At 37.0% G+C, this 27818-nt stretch overlaps 1 protein-coding gene across 1 annotated transcript in view; it reads right to left on the minus strand.

The window, feature by feature from the left end:
• SYNE2 (spectrin repeat containing nuclear envelope protein 2) overlaps positions 1-27818 on the minus strand; it is a 231749-nt gene that overhangs the window by 160378 nt on the left and 43553 nt on the right. The window contains exons 24-36 of the mRNA XM_029952525.1: positions 20853-21011; positions 19841-20002; positions 17977-18078; positions 16398-16598; positions 15885-16056; positions 15206-15318; positions 12695-12897; positions 12133-12252; positions 11744-12035; positions 10397-10548; positions 9157-9466; positions 7473-7637; positions 4892-5233 (exon numbers count right to left, since the gene is read on the minus strand). Of these exons, the coding sequence (XP_029808385.1) occupies positions 4892-5233; positions 7473-7637; positions 9157-9466; positions 10397-10548; positions 11744-12035; positions 12133-12252; positions 12695-12897; positions 15206-15318; positions 15885-16056; positions 16398-16598; positions 17977-18078; positions 19841-20002; positions 20853-21011 (2493 nt within the window). The remainder of the gene's footprint in view (positions 1-4891; positions 5234-7472; positions 7638-9156; positions 9467-10396; positions 10549-11743; positions 12036-12132; positions 12253-12694; positions 12898-15205; positions 15319-15884; positions 16057-16397; positions 16599-17976; positions 18079-19840; positions 20003-20852; positions 21012-27818) is intronic.

The raw sequence follows: 27818 nt of genomic DNA on the forward strand, positions 1-27818 counted from the left end.
TTTTTTTTAATCAATAAAAGCTTTCTGAAGATAAGCATCCATCATCACCACTAGAGACAAACTGAAAGGCATATCAGCACATTCTCAGGGGCTGCCTCTTTCTGTTAGTATAATGTCTACAATGTTAACATGACCCATAAGGCACTTGTGACTCAGCCAGCCTCGCCTACCTCTCAGGCTTACCTCTGTCTCTCTCCTCTTTCCTCCACCCTCTCTTTTACCCTTGCAAACTCCTCATGCTCTCCCTCCCACCACAAGAGGAAATTCTCCTTCCTCTGTCAAAAATGCTCCCAACACCCAGCCCTGAGTTCTGTTAATTCCAACACACCCTCTAGGTCTCAATTCAAATGTTGTTTCCTTATGGAAGCACTGACTACAATTCATGTCCAACTCCTTTATTGTAGACAATCATGGAAATGGGTTCCTTCATTCAGTTCCTATAATTAGGCTCTCATTAGTTAGTTACTTGATTGATATAGACTAGGAGCTCAATGAGAATAGAGACACTGTCTATTTTTGCTCACCATGGAACCCTCAGTGTCTGCTCAATAAATTTTTACTGATTGGATATATAGATGAATTAATATTAGACAAAAAATAAAAGAGTTTTATTTCATCTTTGCTTGTTAACATGAACCATCTATGGATTACAAAGTAGAGAACAAAGAAATTGAGGACCCGCCAATCTAGATCTGCTAATCTAGCTGTTGTTGACTTGATATCTATCTCCTAGGAATGATAGTAATGGGATTTGGTTGTGCTTACCAAGAGTAGAGAAGGTTCTAAATGGGCACAAGAACACAATATGAAGTCCACTGAGGTCAGACAGAACATTAACATATTAGACCTCAATTAACAGCCCACTTAACACATTCAATAAAATGGTGGGATAAGCCACCAAGCATCAGGCTGGGTAGAGGATGCCTGTGTTCTAGTCACAGTGCTGCTAGAATATGAATTTGACCAATTAACATCTCTGACTTTCCTCACCTGAAACACAAGGGTTAGGCTAGAGAGTTTCTTTTTTCTTTTAATTAAAAAAAATTTTTTAATGTTTTATTTATTTTTGATACAGAGAGAGACAGAGCATGAGAGGGGGAGGGGCAGAGAGAGGAGACACAGAACCGGAAGCAGGCTCCAGGCTCTGAGCTAGCTGTCAGCACAGAGCCTGACGCGGGGCTGGAACCCACGAATATGAGATCTGACCTGAGCCGAAGTCGGAGGCTTAACCGACTGAGCCACCCAGGCGCCCCAGGCTAGAGAGTTTCTAAGGTCCCTCAGACTAACTAAGATTTCAAGACTTTGGAATGTGCTCTCAAATGCATGCTGCTCACAAATGTCAACACCATGTACACTATATAAGTCTATTTAGTGTCCTGTAACGGAATAAATCTTAGATTATGAAAAATACCTCAAGCCTAAGAGGCAAGACTTACATACGGGCCACAAAGAGGCAAAGTAATACACTTTGAATACAGAGTTGGCATATGGCCCAACTATGTTTTCCATTACAAAAAAATTTTTTCCTGTGTTATCAGAATAAACAACACCAAAAATAGACATCATTTACCCCAGGACTGAAAACTGTTTATCCAGTAAGTTGTTTTCCTTCTCATTCTAGTACTGACTCCACTGCATTTCTGGGTACTCATCCACAGCAGGATGCCTTTGCCTGTATCTGTGACCATCTACTTTCCAGAATTTCCTTATGGATGCTTCTTACACACTGAAATTATAAATGCTCAGAAATTTTTGAAAAAAAAAAAAAACCAACTCAGACATACTGGACCAACAATTATACCTAATGCCAAAGAATTTAAAGAAGTATAGACAAAAAGTTTTTTGAGGAGCAATTATGTCATGTGAAAGGAGGAGGGCAAGAAAGAATACTTAATTCCAGTTAATATAATGTTGCTTTAGAAGTTTTCAGAATAATAACAAACCCAGAATGTCTTACTTTCCTGGTTTTCCTCTTTATCATTTCCCTTTATAGACATATAAGTATTAAAAGATTAGTCTTCACTTTTTATCACATCCTAATTTGATACTTCACTTCACCCGTATAGAAAGAGGAGATGGAAGATAGTCCTGCCTTTTCATATTCAAAAATGCTGAGAAATTCATCTTTATAAAAATATCTGGAATGATATTGGATCATAAGCACCCATACCCTTCAGTCTGAATGTTATAATTTCTTTTGCCTCCAGCTTTGCCTTAATATTTTGGATATTAAAGAAAAAGTCAGCCAAAGGTCCAGATCTAAGTTATCCCCTAAATTTCACCTAAAATGAAATTCTTAGCAATGGATTTATTCAATCTAAAGAGAAACCAGAGTATGCAATGGATTTAAATATAAACTTGCTATAGCGGCAATTTTTGAAAAGTGCAATCATCTTTCAACAAAACTCTAAGATCACATGAAATTTACTAAAGAAAAAAGTAAAAGAATATAAAAACTTCCTAAAATTTCTTTTGGAGATTATCTTAAATAGCCTGATAAAAGCCCCTCTAAATTCCTAAAAGCACTTGAAATGGGCTTCAGATATTTAATTTGTGTTCGATTTTAAGCTGTGACAACTGTATGCCCCTATTCTAGTAGAATGACTAGCACAGAAGAGGCCTCAAGAAATGTTTTGAAGGAATTAAGTGCTTGTTTTCACTGCCACAATAGTTTCTGATTAATTAAATTTATAATTCAGCAAATTGTGCTCTTCTGTGCTCTATGCACTCAGTATATAGAGAGTAATTTACACTTGTCTTATATGTGTCTATATATGTTTTGATCACTTTACTAGCTGTTCAATGTTAAAATTGTTCTGGGTCTTACACAGTCTAAGGTCACATAGAATAAAGTAAATACAGGCAGTACTTAGAGCGGAGAAAATAAGAAAAAAAAAAGATTCATGTTACAAAAGAATGAAAGGTAATCATAATAAAATAATATTAGGGAATTAAAAGCAGTGTCCTCTTCCCTAGACCTGTGAAAATGATTTGAAGACTTAAGTACCTCTATAACGTTTTTAGCTTTAAAAATAGCTCATCTCAGGGAGCCTGGGAGGCTCAGTCAGTTAAGTGTCTGACTTCAGCTCAGGTCATGATCTCAAGGTTGGCAAGTTTGAATCCTGCATTGGGCTCTCTGCTGTCAGCCCAGAGCCCTCTTTGGATCTTATGTCCTCCTCTCTCTCTACCCCTTCCCCACTTGCTCTCTTTCTCTCTCTCTCTGTCTTTCTCTCTCTTTCAAAAATAAATAAACATAAAAAAATAGCTTATCTCCTCTTTCACAAACACTTGAATCTTCTGTTATGCCAGACCCACAAATTAAATAAAAATTTATATTAGAATATATTTATCTTACATGATTCAATGAAAAAAACATTTTAATCAAGCATCACAAATTATAAATAACTCATCATTCAAGATTAAGTAAAAGCTTAATAAATTATAAAAATTCTTATTATTGGATTATGATCTTTACTTAGTTTTCAATATACTCTATTGAATTTTGGGGGCTCACAGCCGAAATGGGTCTGAGAAATTAATTTTAAAAGTTATTAAGCAACTCCCTTTAGCAACATTATGCATCCGGATAGAAAGCATTCTGGTATTTTTTTTCTTTTTTCTTTATCTACTGCTCTTTAAATACTGTAGAGAAAGTTTCTTTTACACATACAACTGAAGAGTTGCATGCATGGGCCCTTCATTCTTTAAGACATTTTCCTTTGCAGTATCTAACATTGCTTGTGGGATTTAGTAAGTCTTTCTCATGGCCAAAGAGATGCTCCATTGGCATTTAACCTTGTTGTACACATTTCCTAGAAATTGCTATCTGGTTCTTATAATTTTCCATGCATTTCTGTTTTAAGAAGACAACAGAAAGGGCACCTGGGTGGCACAGTTGGTTAATCATCCAACTTCAGCTTAGGTCATGATCTCACAGCCCCTGAGTTCGAGCCCCGTGTTGGGCTCTGTGCTGACTGCTCAGAGCCTGGAGCCTGCTTGGGATTCTGTGTCTCCCTTTCTCTCTGCCCCTCCCTGCCTCATTCTCTGTCTCTCAAAAATAAATAAACGTTAAAAAAATTTTAAGAAGACAACAGAAGCGCACATTCTTTCTTCGCTGTTGATCATGTACTCCATGAAAAGCTGATGAGGACTCACACCAGAATAGTCTAATCTTTGCTATGGTCCCACTTGACCCTGGATTGTGTGAGGCTGTCTTACAGGAATACTCTTTCAAATACAGTATACTGGATGGTTCTTTGTGCCTTTTCCATGTCAGTCTCTAACCAATGAGAAAGAACTTTAAGAGCCATAGGAAAATGTACCCATTGGGTTTAGAATGAAAACAAAACGACATTCTTCTTTCTTCTCCCCAGGGAAAATGAGGAGGCTGGATGTTGATGTTCTCACACCAAGTGATCTGACGACATTTACAAAGGCATTGGCCGTATAGGGTTAACATGAGAAGAAAAATGAGGAATCTATCCTTTCAAACAGTCTCTGATTTCATCATAGATTCAGCCCCCACCCCAAAAATGGCGCTCTTGGATTTTTTTCCTCAGAAAATGGGTAGAAGGCGTTTTCTTTTCTTTTGCCTTTTCTAATTTGCCTTTACGCTCTTGACCCAAGAAACTAACTATCTGATTACACATCAGAGAGAATAATCAACCTAAACTGATGACTGACATTATAACAGGCTAAAGAGTAATATTTCACCACCGAAATCCTGGACAGTTTTCTAAGGGTTCTTTTTACAAGTGGGCATCATAAATAGACCACACATCGAGGGTTTAATTATGAAATCAGAAGGCTTGATTCACCACCCTCTTTTCAGAGCCCAACAGCTCTTCACTCTCAGACGCGATGTCCTAGAGAGGCAATCACAAGCACTTACCTTGTTTATTTCCCGATCTTGCTCAAACTTTTCCAGTTCAGCTGAGTCCCGAGTGGACCCCTGCACATCACAAGTGACCTCCTTCTCCCAGCCTGGCGGACGAAACTTTTCTTTCTGTTCCATTGAGCATTTTGATTGGAGAATGCTATTGAGACAATTTTCTGTCTCCTGCTTAGCAGATTCAAGTCTGCTTTCCAAATCCTTTTGCTTACACTTAAGTGATTTTATATCATCTTTAATAATCTTCTGTCCCGCTGAAGATGTATTTTTCTTGACTGATTTTGCTAAAGCTAAAGTCTTCTCCAATGTGTCATCTTGTAAACTGAGTCTATTCTGTAGTTTCTGTAAGTGGAGAAAAGATGATCATGCAAAGTATTTCCATTCAATTGTCACAAGAGTTAATTGACTTTTGTAAATTGCTGCGTATCCTTCTCCAGCAGGGGAAAGTATAAAGAATTTTACCAATTCATATCACAAAGAAAAAACCTTGCACAAAATTTAAACCACTAAATAATAAGGGCCTACTTTGTGCAAAGCATTAAAAAAATAGAATCATTTAGAATGTGCCCACATGAATCTAGTGATAATATTTGAAATTCAGAGCAAAACTTAAATCAATCTATCCAATGTAGTATCTTAAATATAGCAGAAACTCAAATAATATTTGCTAAATGCATAAACAAATCAGAACTCAAGATTCAACTGCAATCTGAAGCACTATAGCAGCTACAGATGATACTATTGAAATAGAGTCAAGACTTTAAGTTACTAAGTGAACTGTATAGTATTTATTAGTCACTATCCTAATAGACTACACAGTATTCACTCATTCATTCAACCAGCAGAAAATATTATTAGGATAGGCTTTTTAAAAATTGTCTTTTATGTTTTAAGCAATCTCTATACGTGGGGCTCGAACTCATAATCCTGAGACCAAGAGCTGCACAGTCTACTGACCAAGCCAGCCAGATGCCCCATCATGAAAGGTTTTGAAGTTACATAGAGGAGTAAAACTGAGTCCCATCAGTTTCCTATAGTCTGGTGAGAGACACAGAAGTAAACAGTCAATTGTATTAGAATGAGAAAAGGTCTAAGCTAACAAATATACACAGGTTACTGAAACATTTTAAGCTGGAGTTCCAAATTGCATTTTAAAAAGATCTGGGGTGGCCACGGGGACGTTCCAATAGAGAGGTGACAAGTGCAGGCAGGGAGCCCATTCATAAGTCTAATGCAGGGGTCTGTTTGCTGAGGTTCTGCCCTAAGGAGGCAAGACAGGGGGTCTTGGGGAAGTAACAAATCGTACAGATACTCCAGAGATGAAAGAGACAACATTTAGTGTCTGACTAGACTGAGGAGTCTGGGAAAGCATGGATAACGAGGATTCTGACTTGAACCCTGGGGAGATGGGAGAAATGTTCACAGAGTCAGAGAACACGGAAGAAAAAGCAGGCCTATTGGTTGGGGGCTAGGAGACGGAGAAAGGGAAGTTGCTGTTATTTTCTGGACGTGCTGAACCACAGATAACTGCCCAACATCCCAGTGGGGCTTGTCTACTGTGGTCAGAAGACCTGAGCTGTAGCCTCTACTCTGTCATTTAAGCTGGTGACCTTGGAAGTCCCTCATCTCTCCAGAACCCAGCTTATCACGTATAAAGTGCAGGGTCCGAACTTGATGACCTTTGAGATTCCTTCTATCATAGCAAAGGTTCTATGTTAATTTTGCAACTGGAGCCTGAGCTGGGCTCATGTCTGACACTTTCCTCAGTATCAGTGGAACCCAAACAGTGCCTTGGAAATGACTGAGCCCTGAACATCTGTCACATGATCACTGTTAAAAAGGGAAACAGCCCTGTCACAATGTCAGGCCACGGAGGAGGAGGCTTGCGTGATTCCCAGATCCCAAAAGAAAGGCTTCCTGTCAACAGAAAGAGATGAGGAATTCCCACCCTCAGGCCACCAGTGCTGCTCTGAGACTCACCCCCTGAAATCTCCAGTTAAGGAGCTGTCAAAGAAAGAGCTGAGAAGATGCTTTATTTTGTTTTCTCCTAGAAGACACCTCTCAGGCCTGCTTGTTGGCTAAGCAAAGAGGGAGAATCCACTGTATGAGGCCAGGTGCTATTGGAGTCTGGGAGAGGATTTTGGAAGCCTTACATCTGAAGACAGATCTATTTAGAGCATGAGCATAAAAATTAATAAGGTACAAACTCTATTAATTCCCATTGTCCATGATAAAGAATGCAAAAGAGAAGCATTTCCCCCTTGGTCTTGCTGCATGCTATGCATCCTTTGACTACCAGTCTCTCTTGAAGTCATGTGGGGTCTCTGAAACAAAGATCTCCAGAAAGTACAGACTAGGCATGGTCTCTGAGGCTCCAGAGTGCAGGGAAATGTTTAAGTCAAATTATAAATGGATATGGTCACTGAAGAAGAACGTTCCCATTTTCTATGATTGGTCAGAACTTTAATTATCTTAATCATATGAATACCAACTGGATTTCTGACCGAAGACACTGATTTGTTCATCGTAACGAATATTGATTTGGTTTTGATGCCCATCATGTCTGGACATGGTTTAATACCTGCAGTTTCTCCAGTTTTTCCTCAACTGCTCTTTGATCCACAGGCTTATCAGAAAAACTGACAAATTCCTTGGAGATGTTGTCCAATGTAGTATTCAGGTCTGTGACGCAAACCTGGTATGACTGGTGCTCTTGAACATGGCCTTCCAATTTTTGCACGGAATCCTAAAAGTAAAACCATTGACAATTCACCAATTATGTCTCTGAATTTCTTCACTCTGAAAATAATTAAATTGTTCATAAGCCCTTGTTTTATAAAGTTTCATTTTGAAACAGGAATAGGGCTATAAAGTTTCCAGAGTTCTTAAGAAAGTTTTAGTATTTGAGATATTCCTCATCCGTCACCAATGGCTTATTGAAGTCACATGCTCCTTTGCCTTCATTTCATTCCTAAAGACCATTTACTTCTCAAGAGGTTTACAAAATGTAAAGGCTTCAAATTATATCATCAAATCACAAACATCCATAATAAACCAGCTCCTTTAATCATCCTTCTTAGTAAAATCAAATACCCACAGTTGTAAATGACACTGTATGAGATCAGCCTAACCTCGGATTCCTTTCCTAAGAATTAAGTTCCAACACTGTGTCTTAGGAGAAAGTAATCCTAACTCGAGAGCAAACCCACCTTCAGGTTCTTTTCCTGGAATAAGAAAATAAGGTGGCCACACCTGATCAGAAAAGTAGCAATTGTTAAAATAATGATTTATAGCCAAGTAGGTATCTCTTTACCTCTACACATCTCCTGCAATCTGTATAAGCAAGATTTCTTACCCACATAATCCTGACATGGATCTAACTTCCCGTCTGCAAAGAATTATAGACAATTCTCTCGTGAGAATACATTTCCTTGTGATAAGCTGACACTTATCTCTTAACTCCTTTACTGCAGACCACTCAAGGGAGGGGAACTGATACGGCTTATACAGAATAATGAATCCATGGCTGACCCTTAAACAATATGGGTTGGAACCATATGGATCCACTTGTCACAGAGCTTATAAAGTTCAGTTCTGTGACTGTACTTCCTCTTAGGATTTTCAATAACATTTTCTTTTCTCTAACTTACTTTATTGAAAGTAATACATATTGTAATAATACATATTATAAGTAATATGCTATAAGTAATATATAAGTAATACACATATATATGTATAGGTATGTAGTTTATACAACATATAAAATACATGATAATCAACTGTTTATGTTATCTGTAAGGCTTCCTGTCAACAGTAAGCTATTAGCAGTTAAGTTTTGGGGAAGTCAAAAGTTACATGGAAATTTTCAACTGTGGGGGTGCTCAGCATCCCTAGCCCCCCACTTTATTCATGGGTCAACTGTAAACTATTCCAACGGATACATGACGGATGGAGAGGTGGATGCATGGATAACTTTGACACCATCACCTTGAAAGAGATACTTAAAAAAAAATCTTAACCCTCTGGCCCTTGAAAAGAGAAACTCGGAAGAGAAAAAAATAACATAATAATCAAATAATGGCCACTGGAATCCTCTAGCAAAACTGGATTGAGCCCTCCATCCTTAAGAAGTATTTGTATCTAAAAATGATAAAGGTTAAAAGTTTTGGATTTACCAAAAGCACAAAAAACGATTCCATATACAAATACGACATACTGAGGCATAATGGTGACAATCATTAAAAAATTTATTTTGACCACTTCACCTGCAGTTGCTGCAGAAGACTTTCGTGTAGTAGCTTTATCTCCAGCCAAGGCTCCTCGCTGAAGTTGGGATTCCTGGTGCACTCTAAGAGGTAACTTCCTTGAGATTTTAACTCTTTTAGCAGGGATGTCAAATCCTGCGCTTTCTCGAGGAATTTCTTATAAATTTTTAACTGAGCTTTCTTCTCCTGCAAACCATGTTGAAGAGCGAAGCCCACTTCTTGTTTCTTTTTCAGTTCTGTGAGCATTAATCTCAGATCCTCCTTACTTTGCAAATACTTCTCCCCTTCTAGTAGAAGCTTTTCTTGATGGCTAAGTTTTAGGAAATATTTTAGAAATGACACTTAGCAAATCGGAATGCTTTGTGCATATTACAGTATAACACACATTATAATAAAAAGCATTAAAATAACACGAATATAAACTATTCCCAAAGAGCGTTTTATCAATATAGCATTCTAAATAGTACTAAGGTTAGCTCAGACATCAAGAGAGAAATTATTTGCAGTATTCTTAAAAATATATATATTTTTGTTATGTAATTTGACCTGAGAACAAACACTTAATAATTTAGATTCTAAATCATTCCAGTTTTTCTTATGCTTAAATAAAATTATATTATCTTATATTTTTCTTTCTCATATAAGTAAAACAAATATTCATTCAGTATATTGGCCAACTAGTTTATGCTCTTGATAACTTAAATTTAGCTTTGATTTGCTTGTCTTCCTAGAAAAGATCTAAAATTCACATGTCCACTAAACAGTAAATATATTATTTAAGATGCGATATGAATTAGGAATTTCACCAGAATTATGTCCATTGAATTCAGACATTTACAATGTTTACACATTTAAAACTCTCTTAGAATATATATTTAAAAGCATAATTATTCTACAGTAATACTATGCAGACTCTGAAACCGTCTGGGGGCAGGGGGTTTTGGTAAGAAGCAGGGTGTGGAAAGTGGGGTGACAGACAATGCTAACTTGTTAACAAGGACTCCGTGGGCTGCAGCAGCCAAAGTAAACACTGTCACAGAGTTACGACAGCATGTGCTTCTTATCTGATCCAGAGAACTCTATTCCTCTTCATTTCTGCCTCTGACACTGTGGATGCCCCTGACATTACTGCCTTTCTCTCCAACAGATACTCTATCCAAACTCAGGAGGCAGACAAAACATACTTGTTATGGCTTCACTGGGCAATGGAAAGACGTGAAAGTGAATGCATGCCCTTTACCTTAGATACGTGTTGGCTAAATGGAGTGTGTTGTCCCATTGGTTCTTGATATCAGTAAGCGTCTTGGAAGCTGCAGGAGCCTTGCTGCACTCAGCCTGACTCATGATGGTCTGTATTTTAGCGTCCCCTTCAGGCTTTAGTAAAATGATTTCCTGAATTACATAAAAAAGATCTTAGAATCTCATTTGCATTACTTAGAGAAAGTGCATATGATATATCTTTTCATTTCTAAACATTATATTTAGATTCTAATTGCAGAGTAGATTTCAAAATTACCTTTTCATCTTTTACATGGCCCAAAAGGTAATGATGTCTCCTTACCATTATACAGAGTTCATTCACAGTAAGTATTTGTCAGGTTGCTCTCACTGCATTCCTGCTCGCCTCTTGATTTTCAACTGCCTTCAAGTAAGTTATGTGCCCAAAAGACCCTGGCAAATCCTTTCTATCCACTCAGTCATTTATAGATAGAGAGTTAAGGTATCAACCTGGACAAGACATTTTTATACACCCAAAATGAGGCTTAGGGCTTCCCACAGGAAAATGCAGTGCCACATGTCAACACTTGTCTCTCTGCTACAACATAATTTATTCGCATTTTCTGTTCTTCTCTTTCTCTCCTTTGCTCCAAGAACCATGTTCCTCCCTTCTTGGAAATACTACTCCAGATTCACCTCCCCTGGAAAATCTTTCACATACAATCCAAAACGATTCCAACTACTTCAGTAAGCCCCACCAACTCTTATAGCTCACTATTCATAACCATTTCTTCCTGTAATAATGCTCCGATTAATGTGATTTCAATCCTTCTGGGTTTCTTTTAAGTACATGGGCTTCTGTGCCCTGAATTTGTAACTAACAATCTCTATTGAATCTCTCCTTAGATAGAAAGTGGGCTTCGAGGAACTTAGAAGTTCCTTGCCCTCTGCAGCCCCTTCGGCACGTCATAACCTTTATAAACTACACAATGTACTTGATATCTAATAACCTTTTGAACCATACATATTTGCCCTGAAGAAGAGTTCCTCTCCAGCCCTGCCTTGACATTGGTGATACGTCTTTGTACGGACATACTTTTTTTTATATCCTAGCAAACTCCCACCTACCACAAGTCCCTAGGTACTGCCCTTACAAAGAGAGAATACACCTTCTCTCTTCTGTCTGCATTAAAATAATTTTAGATCCATCACAGCCCTTCTCTCTTGTAAGCTCAGTCTTCTGAATGTCTTTCGCCATTCCACAGTAATCCTATTTTCCCTTAAGAAACAAAGCTTTGCAGTTTTCCTCTAAATCATTTAAAAATTAGAGTTCATTCTGACCTCTGAAATTGAGTTTCCACAGTTATACCTTTATTTTCTGGATCCTCTCCTCAAGGGGCATTTTGCCTTCAGATGAATTCAAAACCATAAGGGACTCTTTAATCCCTGCTATCCAATGAATTACTTCATGTGCAAGATCATTAAGGCTCTGGTCCTCTGTAGGAGGGAACTTATGCTCTTCGTCAGTTTCATATAATTGTCTCAAAAATGTCTGGTATCTATCAATCAAATGTGTTGATTCCATTATTATTTCTTCTTCTTCAGTAAGCCCATATTCCTTCAAAGAATTATTCAACTGGGCCATAGATTCAAATTGTTCCCTGGAAATTCCAAACATCATTGAAAGTTTAGAGGGGCCACAATACCATGTAAGGAACCATGTTAGCAGAAAACATACTCATACAGGATAAGCTATACCTTCTTCTAGCTACAGCTTCACAAAATAGCTCAGTTTTCTCTCCTGATTTTTCCATTTCTTTCCATTTCTCTTCTTGACTAGTCAACCATGTACTCAGATTGTGGTGGTCATCCTGGAGGCTAAAAGCACATTACATATGTTAGAATATAAAATAAGGAATAAGTATTTATACAAAGAGAAGATTGGCATGAATTTAGAAGCCAATCATGTTTTTACCACATTTTTTTGTCACTCGTTAGAGAAGAATTAATTTGTAACATTAAAATCTGAACAACAGTAGCTTGTATTATAGTGGGATTCTATAAAGCAATGAGCCAGACAAACACATCATAAAGAATAGGAAACAAACATTTTGGGACTCTCCCTTGAACTACTGCCGTATTAGTTTGAGGAATTCTCCCAACTTATAACTTCCTAGAGCCAAACTTAGAATAGAAAATATATATTTTATTTGTGAAATCTGTGTGTATTGTATATCCCAATGTTAGCTGTACCGATGAACAGAGCGTATAAAGAGATCGTTAGAAAACATGTTATTAAGCTATCACCTTTATTTCCTACCTCAGTAGCTGCTGCAAGTAGTCATTAAGCTCCTTTGCTCGTGCCTGGCAAATGGACTCCATTTTTTCTAATTCAATTTCTTGATTTATAATCCAACTGTTAAGCTCCTTAACATGTGCTTTGGGCAGATGCTTCTTCACATGATTTAGTACAGTTCCCACCTGCTGTATTTTACTGCCTCTTCCTTCAAGAGTTAAGAAATCCTTAAGGAAGACAGAAAATCAATGATGTTTTACTGACAAGTCAAAGTGTGGTCTCTGCCACCGCCATGGCACTTTCCCAAGCCAATTGGCAAACATGTCACTTTTTTAACATCCTATGCAAAAGAAGAGCTATGGAGATACGGTCAACTCAAATGGCAAATGATCAAAAGATAATTTATATTAGTTGTAGAATATGTATATGTATCTGACTTACTGGAAATGGCATCAAGCAAAATAATGCCCGGCTTTCGTGAAAGTCAGTAGGCGTAAGACTGGGAAAGCTGCATTTTTCTTTCCTGCCTCTGCCCAACTTCTAAATACTTGCTCCTTTCTGGTATTCAATGTGTAAAATGACATAGACTATTCTCTATTTAACTTCGCCCAAATAAGAATTTTATTTCAATGTTTGCCTTCAAGGTTTGAGCATCATTTGTTAAGGCCATGCAATGGACAAAGTTAAAGACAAAAAAAAAAAGTCAGGACTTAAACTGAAAAAAACATAAAGGCAATTCTATCAATAAAGAACAGCATCATCAAAGTAAGGAATCAAATAAAGAATACTTAGTGCCACTCATAAGCTTGAGAGCATGATTTATCATCAAACTAAATTACTAGACAGGGCGTCTGGGTGGCTCAGTCGGTTAAGCCTCTGACTTCAGCTCAGGCCATGATCTCACGTTTGTGGGTTCAAGCCCTGCATCGGGCTCTGTGCTGACAGCTCAGAGCCTGGAGCCTGCTTCTGGTTCTGTGCCTCCCTCTCTCTCTGCCCTTCCCCACTCATGCTCTGAATCTCTCTGTCTCAAAAAATATATAAAACATTAAAAAAATTTTTTTAATGTGCAATTATAAAAAAATTAAAAAATAAAGTACTAGACAATCTTCAGTTAGAGAAAAGACAAATATCATATGACTTCACTCGTATGTGGAATTTAAGATACAAAACAGATGAACATAAGGGAAGGAAAAATAATATATAAACAGAGTGGGAGATAAACCATAAGAGACTCTTAAATACACTGAACAAACTGAAGGTGTTGTTTGTTGGGTAGGGTGTTGGGTAGGGTGTTGGGTAGGGTGTTGGGGAGGAGGATGGGCGAAATAGGCGATGGGGCATTAAGGAGGACACTTGGGATGAGCACTGGGTGTTATAAGAATGTGAGGAATCACTAAATTCTACTCCTGAAATCATTATTATACCATATGGTAATTAACGTGGATTTAAACTAAAAAATAAATAAAAACAAATTCATACAGATAAGTTCTTAAAAAATAAAAATAAAGTCATACAAATAGTTCTTTAAAAATAAAAGGCTGATCCTACCCCCCTCCAAAAAGTACCAGACAATCTAGCCTAAAGCAATGAAGATTTAAGGTGCCATATGCATTTTAAATGCCTATATGCACATTACCTTTTATTCCAAGCTGCCCACCCCCCCATTTAAGCTCCAACCAGCTAAATTAAAGTTGAGATTGTTAAAAGAAATATTACTCAGAAAAAACTTAACAGAAAGTCAAGAGGCCTCTCTCAAGAAAGTAAAGGGGTTTTGGGGCTCCTGGGTGGCTCAGTTGTTTAAGCGTCCACCTCTTGATTTGGGCTCCAGTCATGATCTCATGGCTTTTGAGTTCAAGCCTACATCAGGCTCTGAGCTGACAGCGCAAAGCTGGCCTGAGACTCTGAGTCTCTCTCTCCCCCCGCCCCCAAAATAAATATTAAAAAAAAAAGAAAGAAAATACTTGAGGTACCTGGGTGGCTCAGTCAGTTAAGCGGCTGACTTCAGCTCAGGTCATGATCTCACAGTTCATGAGTTTGAGCCCCGCATCAGGTTCTGTGCTGACAGCTCAGAGCCTGGAGCCTGCTTCGGATTCTGTACCTCCCTCTCTCTCTGACCTTCTCCCGCTCACACTCTCTGTCTCTCCCTCTCAAAAATAAACATTAAAAAAATGTTTTTAAATAAAACACTTAAAAAACAAAAGGAAAAGAAAGTAAAGGGACAACTAAGTCAACATTAGCTAAAGTATTTAATTGTTATGAAATATGATTTTACCAAAACTGGATTCATCAGTAAACACTGTTAAACAGCATGTTAGAACAACTGTGAAAATAGAACTTGTTAAAGTAACTAGCACCCTTACCCAGTAAATATGGAGTTTCAAAACTTTGGAGAAAAATTCGTTATTTGGAAACATTATTTCTATGTAGAGAAATTAGTAAGTCAAAGTAATTATTATTTTATCTAGTTAAATACAGTTCTATGTCCCTAGTATTTTAGCTTTGATAAAGTTTGATGAAAACTTCTATATATCTTACAGAAAGTTTTTGTAGCTTTTGTTCCACACTCTCTTTTGTTTCTGATGATTCAAAACACTCTTTAAGGTTCATTTTAATGTTGCCAAACCAGTCATTAACATTCTTGCACTGATCTGTAGGAAAAAACAAAAGAAGCTATATTCATTCAAGAAAGACTTTAGACACCTTGTTAAAGTGAGAGGCTTCGAAACTTGCTTTGCGTAACATGGGGTACAAGTCGTTGTGTAAAGTGGTAATAAGTTGAAACCCAATTTTGAGGTTAATAGATTCTAGAAAGTAATTATGGCATATTTTCTATATCCAACCTCTTTTCCAAGCACACAGTACACCCCAAAACACCCGCAAGAACAGCCTGCTCACAGGCACATCCCTAAACTCACACACCACAATGAGCAGGTCAAATGTGAGGATGTTGGTGACCTTCCTTCATGAAATAATTTGAGGCTTGTAAGAAATAGATGTTATATGAAGGGCATATAGATTAGTGAGTGCTTTCCACCAAAAGAGTTAGCTGAATAAATCCTAAATAAATAAGTACATAAACAGATCCTTTTCCTCCAACAGAATCTCTGCAACCTCTCAGTAAAGTTTGGATAAGCCTTCATGTTCGCGGTAGTCATTCATACTTTAGGATTCCCAGGAATACAGTAAGGCACTCACCATTCCATCACTTACTCACCATTCCATAACTTAGAAAAGTGATCTTGCAAAACGCTTTTTTTGGTATTAAATAAATCACTGACACTTTCATATTGCTTTTTTAATTCAGAGAGTTCGGGAGTCAGACAACCTATTTGATTCTCCAGTAACATCATACTGTGCTTTTGCTGTAGGATTTGCTGTTGTATCTCCTAAATAGATAAACAACCAACCATTAAGTCTCAGAATGAGTTCAATTTACCAAAGCATAATAGATCTCCATTGTTTCTGTAAAAATCTAGATGATTTTTCTGTTGAGTACATTCGCTTTACCTTAGCCGGTAAATATATCCTGCAGGGCAATTTGAAGTCAAATAAGTACTGCCCTTACGCAATTCAACTAAATAAACACAAATTTTTTTTCTGAGTTTTTCCCCCCAAGTTTCATTTTCTGAATAGTTACTATTTTTTTATTAACCTCAAGAAGCCATAGTCATCAGAAATAAGTGTGCAGGTAAATCTGAACCACAGAAGAGAACTAGCTGGGACATACCTCCAGTTTAGTAAAGATCTCTAAGCTGTCAGAAGGGGACAGCGCTTTTAACAGGGACTCGGTCATTCCGATCTGGGTCTTGGCTTGGTCGAGGTCCTCCCTTAGCTCAGCTGTATGGCCACTGAGCGCAAAGCAGTTAGATTCTCCTGTTAAACGCATTTTTACATTTTCTATCTTGTTTAAAACAGAGGACTCCATCACCTGAAATCATGACATACATGAAGTCAAACTGCAACAACGTTACTTCACTAGCTTTTAGACAACTGCATTGCTAGAGAATGAGTTGAGACATTGCTTCATTTCAATGTGAAATTAATTCTTCATTGTTTTACACCACGATACAATTTAAATTGTTTAAAAAAGAATAACATGGAAAACTGAGGTAGACATTCTGAGTTTGTTCTAAAAAGCTAATTTGTTGGCAGGGGTGGGGGATGGGGGTGCACCTGGGTGGCTCAGTCAGTTAAGTGTCTATTGATTTCGGCTCAGGTCATGATCTCACGGTTCATGAGTTTAGGCTCCCTGTGGGGATTATCTCTCCCTCTCTCTCTGTCCCTCCCTCGCTTGCGCTCTCTCTCTCTCAAAAATAAATAAACTTTAAAAGTAAACTAATTTGAAAATGCTACCTCCAAAGCAAGTTTTATCTAGCATATCAATTGAGGTGCCATCCCATGGCACTCATTTGAAAATGTATTAAAACATATAGAAAAAAATAGCCAGGATTCATCAAGTGTTTATTATGTACACCACAGCACTGTGGTAAGCACTTGATGGACAAAATTCAGGCTTTAGAATGTTAAGCAACTTGACCTGCCCAAGATCATAAACCTAGCAGGTGGCAGAGACGGAACGTCACCCAGAAAGTTGGAATCCAGGACTCATACTCAGCCACCATGCACTCCATCTAAATGAAAATAGTAACACAGCTCTTCACACGAAAGAAATTCATGCTTTGGGCAATCTCCCTGCTTCTTCATCTAGCAATTAATAAACATAGAATCACACAAGCCCTGTTCTCCTTCCTATGGCCAAAGGACACTCAAGAGGAAACCCTTTCCTTCAAACAGAAGCATGACAACATCTCCATCTCCATACAAGAGGGCTGGAAATAAGTGAAATGAGAACAAAATAATAAAGAAATATAAACTTAGTCTAAACAAAGACAATGAACTATGCCAACTATTAAAATTCAGTTGGACTTAATATAGGAATTGAATGAAGATGAATGAAATAATGATCCTAATTTTACTTTATTATTTTTCAAAAAATTTTTAATCTTTATTTATTTTTGAGAGAGCGAGACAGAGAAACAGATCATTAGCAGGGGAGGGGCAGAGAGGGAGGGAGACACAGAATCAGAAGCAGCTCCAAGTTCTGAGCTGTCAGCACAGAGCCCGATGCAGGGGTCAAATCCACAAACTGTGAGAACATGTCCTGAGCCAAAGTCGGACGCTTAACCGACTAGGCCATGCAGGCGCCCCCTAATTTTAATTTAGGTTTAAGATTGAGAATTCTGGTTTATGAACATGAATGACTTCGGAGTGCGTTAATTGCAACTTTTAAATAAGAGTTCTCTTACCTGCAATTCAAGAGGTATTTCACTGCTTTGAAGGAGAAACTGTATTTTAGCCACTCTTTTAGAAAACTCTGAAGACTTTTGTTCGTGGACTTGTAACTCTTCCTATAACAAATAATATTAATGGAAAATATCTTTTTATCTTACACCTTATTTTCTGGTACTCATGATTATGATTATTAATAGAACTTTGGATTTCCCCAAATCACTTGTTTTTTGAAGGAGTCCTGGGACTTACAAACACAAGTGCTTTAGGAGTCAGGAAAGTGTTATAACTGAGGGAAGCATTCCAGCTGTAAGAGGACAGAGAGGGGGCCGGGCTTGTGCTGTGCACATGTGCACATGCGCACGCCACACATACACGCACACACTGTATGCAGGATTTGGCTCCCAGGCTGGCAGTTTATAGTCCTTAACTTCAAATTTTTAAACAACCTGCACTTCAAGGCAGTTTTAAGAAACCTATTCATTTATAGCTGAAAAAAAATCATAATTTCTATCATTGTACACTCAGGAAAGTCATAAATTTCTACACATTTTGGAAACCTTTTCCAAATGTATAAAAATCGATATGTGAACTTAAAAATGAATAAAAACAAAGATTAGAGAAAAAAATGAGACTGGAAGTATTAGACTTGGCATACTGTAAAGGTTTCATGTGCACCTACATTTTTCTATTACATTGAATCACATATAATTGCCAATATTTGAATTATTTCTGACCTAAAACATAGAGATTTTATATGAGCCAAATGAATAATATATAAACAAACAATTAGAAAAAAAATCTTCCTAAGGTTAAATGGCAAAACCTGAGATTACTGTTTTTAAAACTAGCCTTTTTTGAAGCTCTGTAAAGATTGTGATACTCAGCCTGGCATTTCTTTTCTAATTTTTTGGAGGGAGAAACTGCTTAATTCAAATTATGAAGGTTATCCATAATCATAATCTAGATCAGGGGTTAATAATCTAATAAGGGTTGGTAGTCTGTTTTTATAAATAAAGTTTTATTGGAACCCAGTTACTTTCAAGCATTTATGTACTGTCTATGACTGAGTGCTTTTACGCTACAAAGCAGCATTAATCAATTATGACAGTGATCAAATGATCTACAAGCTTAAAATATTTACCATTTTGCCCCTTAAAGAGAAGTCTGCCAACCCCTGGGACCTATATTGACCACGTGGGAGCAATTATGCATTCAGCGGGGTGTCTTCTAGGAGTTATTACTATTTCTTATACCATAAAATGTCTCTGATAGTCTGGTGAATCCTATGGACCCTTTGCATAATAATATTTTTAAAATATAAGATAAATTATTTAGGAATATAAAGAAAAACAATTACATTGACTTAGTTATCAAAATATTAAAAATAACTTGTGCTATAGTAATATATATGTTTCTATATTAATACCTTAAATACTGTGATCTAGCAGTGACCCTACTAAAAGCTGTAATTTCAAAGTAGTGGTAAAGGGTAACAGTTACAACTAGATAATGACCAAAAATATCTGTGATTTTCTTGATAACAGTCACATGTAATGTTCATTCTACTATGTTTGTTGACTATATTGACACAAATATTACATTTTGGTTAGACATTCATAAAAATAAAGATACAATTTTTTTCCATATAAGGTCATTTTATCCACTAGCCACTTGGGTGTCTGTGAACCCCAGATTAATAACACCTGCTAACATCTTCCTCCATAAGAAAGGAAACAAGGATTGTGGTCCCACTCAAGGGATAATGAAAGAAATAAAACATTTCTTCCTGATTTCTCTATTCTGCTTTAAGAAAGCAAGCTCAATATTAAATGCCAACTGTGTACAAAAAGAGCATACATTTTATCACTGTTAAATTACCATCAGCTTTTCTCTTTCCTCCTCAGTCAGTTGATGTAATTCCATTTGTCGAAGGGCCTTTTCAGTCCACTCATCAATTACATTTTTTAAGTTAAAGAGTTTGTCCCATAAAGCTAGAGCTCGACCAAGATTTTCATAGTAGTCTTCAGTTTTTTCATTTATCTACCATAATTTAAAAATAGAAATAACACATTTAGTGGTAAAAAATATGAAAACCATTGTTTTAGCCACACATTATTTTAGAATAAAAGTTTAATTTACCTTTGCTTGTTAAACAATTTGCTTTCGTGATCAACAAAAAGTGCTTTAAAACATCACATAGTTCTTTCTTCCACACACACAAAAACTTTGCTGCCACTTATATAAAGACAACCATCTTCCTAATTTCTAAACCACAATAAATTAGAGGTGCTTTTAAAAACCGAGATGGGGGTGCGCCTGGGTGGCTCAGGTGGTTAAGTGTACGACTTTGGCTCAGGTCATCACAGTTTGTGGGTTCAAGCCCCACGGCAGGCTCTGTGCAGAGCCTGGAGCCTGCTTCTGATTCTGTCTCTCCCTCTCTCTCTCTGTCCCTCCCCTGCTCACACTCTGTCTTTCTCTCTCTCAAAAATAAATAAATATTTAAAGAATTAATTTAAAAATATTTTTAAAAACCAGATGAAAATATAACACAAATTCTTAGTATGTAATTCACAAAAATACAACTATTATCAACCAAAACTGTATTCAATAAATATATAGCTGAACATGAACATTCTGCATGAATCATTAATATATTAACTATTTTAAATAAGTTGAGTGTGTGCTTTTATATTTCAAAGTCTATAGACTCATTTGTCAGTAGTGTCTAACTCTGGTGGTGAAATTAATTTCTAAGTCATAAATTTTATATTATTTGAAATTTTTACAATGAACACTTTTGAATTTTGTAATTAGATAAAAAATACTAAAGATACAAGAGAGATCAATTTGTTATAAAATAGAATTTTTAGTGAATTAAATTGTCACTCACATCAAGCCATCTATCCACAATAATGTTAGCTTCTTTCTCAAAAGGAGGCTCTTCAAAACTTCTCATTTTATTTAGATGAAATTGTAGGTTTCTGCATATCTGGTTAATCTTGTCTACAACTTCTAAGTGTTCATTAAATTCTTCTTTGACAACTTCAATCTGTAAAAAACAGTTAGGTAACACATAAGAACCAAAATTCTATTATTGGCTATTCAGCTTAAAAACAATATCACAGGGATACCTGGGTGGCTCAGTCGGTTAAGTGTCTGACTCCTGATTTTGGCTCAGGGCATGATCTCTCATAGTTTGTGAGTGAGTGTCCTGCATCGAGCTCCACGCTGACAGTGCAGGGGCTACTTAGGATTCTCTCTCTCCTACTCTCTCTGCCTTTCCTCCCTCACCCCAACATAAATAATAAATAAACTTAAAAAAAACCCAACACCATAACAGAGTATTTCCTTTGTAAATTATTCTTTTCTAAAGCAGGCTGATATTTTCCCACTTTCTCAATAAAAAGTTTTTAGAATCCTAACCACCTTATTTACCAATAATCCTACACTCAAATTTCTTCCCACTCTGCATGATGAAGTAATTGTAATAATCTAAAACCATGTTCCTTGTCCTTATGAAATAAGTCCAAATTAAAAAAAAAAAAACCCAAACCTAAAAGAAAACAAAACAAAAAAAAATCCCCACAGAAAACCTTCATTCAATAGTATAAAAAAAGAGCAGTTACTAGATTCCTAGATCTATGGAAAGATGAAGAATCAGGCTCATCTGAATAAAACACATAGAACTCTAACAAATCTTTAATATGACTTTCATTTTCGGATCTTCTGTGATTCCAACTCCAACATCATTCCTTATTTTATTTTTTATTTTGGGGGGTTTGGGGAGAGGGAGAACAAGTGGGGGAGGATCAGAGAGGAGAGACAGAATCCCAAGCAGGCTCTGAAACATGAGAGCAGAGCCTGATGCAGGGCTTGAACTCACAAACTGTGAGATTGTGACCTGAGCCTAGATCAAAGGTCATACACATAACCAACTGGGCCACCCAGATGCCCCCCAACATCATTTCTAACACGGAGGGTAAAACACTACCTTATCAAAAGGCTGATGATCTTTACAAACTAAAATTTGAGTGTTGACTGATGTAATCTTAACATTTCACTCAGCTCACCAGCCTTACCTGAGCATTTTTAACAACTATATAAAATCTGAAAAAAGATTTTTCATAAGCAAACACCTAAAAAAGTACATATCATCGGGGACTTCCATTTTTGGAAATATGGAGTAGATATAATTTTCTCTATTCTTCCCATTAAGTACAACTAAACCCCCTGGATATCATATACAAAACAAACTTAGTAAGCATGAAAAGTGGAGAGTTCAAGACCAGCTCCTGAGCACCAACTTGGTGGTAAGTTCCCCGAATTTTCTTTTTCCCTTAGATTGATAAATAAATAAATAAATAAATAACAAATAAATAAATAATACACATGGAATGGTGAACAAACCAGAAGACCTAAAACATTTGAAGAAGAAGAATAAAGTAGGAAGAGTCAGTGTACTTGACTTTAAAACTTAACAGAGGTATAGTACTAAAGATAATGTGGTATTGGCAAAGGGACAGACACATAGATCAATGGAAAAGAATAGTGAACCCGGAAGTAGACCCACACAAGTTGGTCCAACTGATTTTTGACAGAGTGCAAAAACAATTCAATGGAAGCAAGAGAGCCTTTTCAACAAATGGTATTGGAGCAACTAGAACTCTATAGAAAAAAGCATCAATGTTGACGTAAGTCTCATACCTTATACAGAAACTTACTCTAAATGGACGATGGACTTAAATGTAAATTGTAACACTATAAAACTTCTAGGAAAAAAATGAGAGAAAATCTTCAGGACCTTGAGCTACACAAAAAGTTCTTAGACTTAACACCAGGGGTGCCTAGGAGGCTCAGTTGATTAAGCATCCAGCTTTAGCTCAGGTCATGATTTCACAGTTCATGGGTTCGAGCCCCATGTAGGGCTCTGTGCTGACAGCGTGAGCCTGGAGCCTGCTTCGGATTCTGTGTCTCCCTCTCTCTCTCTCTGTTCCTCCCCCGTGCATGCTCTGTCTTACTCAGTCTCTCAAAGATAAATAAATGTTAAAAAGAATCCTATTTATCACACCAAAAGTACACTCATGAAAGGAAAAAATTATAAATTGTACTTTACTGAAATGAAAATCTTTGCAAAAGACCCTGTGACGAGGATGAAAAGACCCGCTCCGGTTTGGAAGAAAGTATTTGCAAATCACATGTCTAACAAGTAGCTAGTATCTAGAACGTAAAGAGAATGTGCAGAACACAATAGTAAAAAACAAAACAAATCTGATTACTAAACGGGCAAAAAATATGAAGAGAGAGTTCCTCCAAAGGTGACACACAGATGGCAAACAAGCACGAGAAAAGAAGATCAACACCATGAGCAATTAGGAAAATGCAAATGAGAACCATAATGTGATACACTACATAGCTCTCAGAATGACTACGGCTGGCGATGATGCAGAGAAACCGGATCATTCCACACTGCTGGTGGGAACAGCTGGGCAGTGTCTCCAGAAACTAAATACACAGTTACCATGCAAGCCGGCACTGTACTCCTGCACAGTTAACCCTGAGCAATAAAAACCTATATTCGCATAAAGACCCCCATACGAATGTTTATAGCAGCTTTACTTATAATAGACCTAAATTATAAACAACCCAGATGTCCTTCAGTGGCGAATAATGAAGCAAAGTGTGGTTACATCCATACCATGGAATATCACACAGCAATGAAAGGGAACAAACTGCTAATCCATGCCAAGAATCTGAGTGACTCTCCAGCAAATTATGATGTGAAAGAGCCAACTCCCAAAAGTGATATACTTGGACGTATGAACAGGAGAGAAAAGGATAGGGCTATAAAATGACAACATGAGGGATCCCTGTGGTGACGGAAGCCTTCTTTATCTTGTCCATGTCAATGTCAGTATCCTGCTTGCAATATTGCACTAGGTCATTTTATAAGATTTAGCATTGGGGAAACTTATAGTAAAGAGTACTCAGGATCTCCCTGTATAATTTCTTACAACTGCATGTGAATCGACAATTCTCTCAAAACAAAATTTAATTAAATAAAAATTGAACAGAAATTTTAAAATGAAAAAAAAATCACTGGGGAGGTTTCTGTTTCCTGACTGGATGCTGACCCATACATCTGCAAAGCTGATTGCAAACTCCAGTGTTTTTTCTCCTGGCACAAGATTCTGCATTGGGCAGAAGGCATTTTTGCTCAATTAAATGGAAAAATAATTTGTTCAGTTATATGGTGCAATTTTCAATACATTCAAAGAACTCTGTTGTTACATTGACATAAGCCACCACTGGGTGAAGAAAAAAGAAAGCGCAGGAGACGGTACCTTCAGCACTGACAGGAACTGTGGGTTTTGTTCCACAATAAATGGAAAGGGTAGAATAAAGGAAAGTAGGCTCACTCTGTCTTTTCCCAAACTTGAATGGTCCCCTGACATTCTAGCCTTTAGTCTTACTTTTGCACTTCTGTCTTTCATTAAAGAGACTGGAAATCTAGCCCCGTATCCTAGATAAACATCCAGGTTTCTACGGTTTGGAAGACAAAAGTTCTCAGTGATACTGTATTTCAATCACTGGTGCAAAGCGTCATGCTACAAATACATATGACAGAAATGGACTGTTTCTAAAGCCAGGATATAATTTATCACAAAATTAACTGAAAGTCATGTTAACAATGAATACTAAAATTTGCTTTATTCAGACAGTTAAAAAAGCATCTGAGAAAAAAATTTAAATATTAGTGTACTAGAACTTGTATAGCTTCTTGTATATACAGAGTAATATATTATTCTAGCACATATGTAAAATACTCATATGCTAGATATTATGCTAAATAGAAGATTCTCAATATAATAAGAAATTCCCAGACTCTTATACATTTCATAAGGCAGATAGTTCTTTTCTTAATTTTTAAAATTCCTTTGTGAGCAAACCTTTACAGTTGAGAAAGGGGAAAGAGACAAAGCCAAGTTAACTTTTCCTTCTGCCATATACATATTTCAAACATTTACAAAGAATGTAATATTATGATGATTGAAACATGACTTTGAAGTCACATCGATCTGAGATTCAATCGTGATTATGCCATTTTATTAGCCATATAATCTTGGGAAAATTCCTTAACTTCTGTCCTCACTTTTTGCCTTGGTATAGAGGAAGTTGCCAATCTGCCCAAGTTCTAAGGCATAAATGAGACATTACTGATAAGTAGGATCAGTGTGCCTGAAATATACAATACACGGATATGGTTCTTTTTTCTGCTCTATGTTGCTTCCTTATCATTTAACAGGTGAGATCTTTGAGACCAGTATTATGAACCTATCTTCACATAAGATGAAGAACCCAGGTCACTGTATCAATATTTGAGCTACTCTGTGATAAGATTCTAAGATTTGGATTTAGATCTGGAGGAGAAAAAGGCCTTATGTGCATGTAGGCTGGCCTGCATGCTTGAACCACTTCTTCCCAGAGAACCTACTGGGGTACTAGGCACTCATGCAAATTATAATAAAGCAATACCATTTGTTTTTATTTTTTGAGTATGCATCTCCTTTGACAATCCCACAGCAAATCAGGAAACTGACAGGGAAGGGTTAGGAATTCTTCAGTTCTTTATTCTTAACACCATCTTAATGACATTAAAAATCCTACAGTTACTTCTAAAATACCTTGATTTCCCCACTAATATAACAGGGTTAATACTTAACCCCTTGCAGGATTACTTAGCAGTGAAACTATACAATAATGTGTGAAGAATTTGGCACGTGATGGCCACACCATCAATGGCAGAAGCTTTCCTTATCATCACCATTATTTTTTTTTAGTAGTAGTAGTTGTTACTTAGAACCTCAAAGCTACATGATACTCTTATTTGCAAATAAAACCAATTTTGCTGGCTTCAGGATTTTCCAGCTTCTACAGCAATTCAGTTATTGGACTGGAGGGGGGTATGGTTTGACCAGTGAAGAAAGAAGGAAATTAATAAAATTTGAAGTGCTGCACGTAATGTCTTAGGTATTAAGAATTTTCCATATTTAAGATTATATCCTTGAGCTAGATTGCTAGAAGTAAAATATTTGGTCAAATGGGAGGCAGACTTTCAAGGATCTTGAATAATACTGTGAAAGTGTTTTCCAAAAGGGTAGTATCAATATACTCTGACCAGCAATGTAAAGAGTAGACATCTCACTGACTATCAAAAGGTAAACAAAGGTATTTTTGAGAGGCTTTGGTTTCCTTTGATTATTCATGAGGTTCAACTATGTCTCTGTCTTATTTTCACAATTGTCAATTTGTTTCCTACGTACACACATTCACTTGGGTCCCAGTGTTTTACTCTCTAATTTCTATGAGTTCTCTGTACATTATTGCAAACTTTATCATATTTATGAAAATACATTTCTATTCTCTAGCATTATTTAAAGTAATAAAAAATTAAACTTTACAAACTTCCATTTATGAGGGTATGTTTAAATGAACTATATTACTACCATATATTTTGCATATGTGAAATCATAGTCCGCATAGGAATAATTTATTTAAAGTCTTCATTCTTTGATCTATCCATGGTTAAAATTACTGCTGATCTGTCCATTATTCATATCAGCCCGTTTTCATAATAAACTTTCTTGTGATCGGCAAAACCAAATTAAAAGTTAAAAAAAGAACTAAAATTGCTGTTGAAACAAGAAACTGTAAGTTTTCATGTCAGTTAATGAGACACCATAAGAAGTTGTTGTTCTAATCCCCAAAGTGATGGTATTTGGAGGCGGGTCCTTTGCAGGGCACGAGGTCATGAGGGTGAAGCGCTCATAAACAGAGGTAGTGCCCATGTCCCTTCCTCCATCTAAGGACACAGCAAGAAGACAGCCATCTGTGAACCAGGAAGCAAGCCCCCACCAGACACCAAATCTGCAGGCACCTTAATTTTGTGCTTCCCAATTTCCAGAACCATGAGAAGTAAATTTCTGTTGTTTATTTTTTTTTATTAAAAATTTTTTAATGTTTATTTATTTTTGAAAAAGACAGAAAGAGTGCAAGCGGGGGAGGGGCAGAGAGAGAGAGAGGGAGACACGGACTCCGAAGCAGGCTTCAGGGTCTGAGCTGGCAGCACAGAGCCTGATGTGGGGCTCTAACTCACAAACCATGAGATCATGACCTGAGCTGAAGTTGGATATTTAACTGACTGAGTCACCCAGGTGTCCCAAATTTCTACTGTTTATAAGACATCTAACCTATGGTATGTATTTTTTTTTCATTACAGCCTGAAGACAATAGGACAGAAGTTGGTACCAAGCAGTGGGGTGCTGCTGTAATAAATACTGAAAAATGTAGAGGAGGCTTTAGAACTGGATTATGGGTAGAGGCTGGAAGACTTTTGAGAAGTCTGCTAGAAAAAGGCAGCATTGCCCTGAAATGACAGTGAAGGGCCATTCTGGTGAGGGCTCAGAAAGAAAAGAGGAGAGCTGAAAGTCTCAATCTTCCTACAGAACAACTAAGTAATGATGAACAGAAGATTCATAGGAATGTAGACAGTAAAGGCCATTTCAATGAGGCTGCAGACAGAAATGAGGAACACGGTGTTAGATCTGGAGAAAAGGTGATACTTGTACAAAGTGGCAAAGAACTGGGTTGAACTGTGTTTGTGTCCTTGTGTTTTTGTGGAAGGTAGAACAAGCTAGCAATGAAATTGAATATTTAGCTGACGTTCTTTCTTTAGCAAAGTGCTGAAGCTGTGACTTGGCAACTCCTGACTACTTACAGTAGAAGGTGAGAAAGCAGAAATGACTCAAAGATGGAACTGCTAAGTAAAAGGGAAGCGGAACTTAATAATTTGGAAAAT

Source organism: Suricata suricatta, chromosome 9 (genome assembly GCF_006229205.1).
Source record: "Suricata suricatta isolate VVHF042 chromosome 9, meerkat_22Aug2017_6uvM2_HiC, whole genome shotgun sequence".
Taxonomy (NCBI): Eukaryota; Metazoa; Chordata; class Mammalia; order Carnivora; family Herpestidae; genus Suricata; species Suricata suricatta.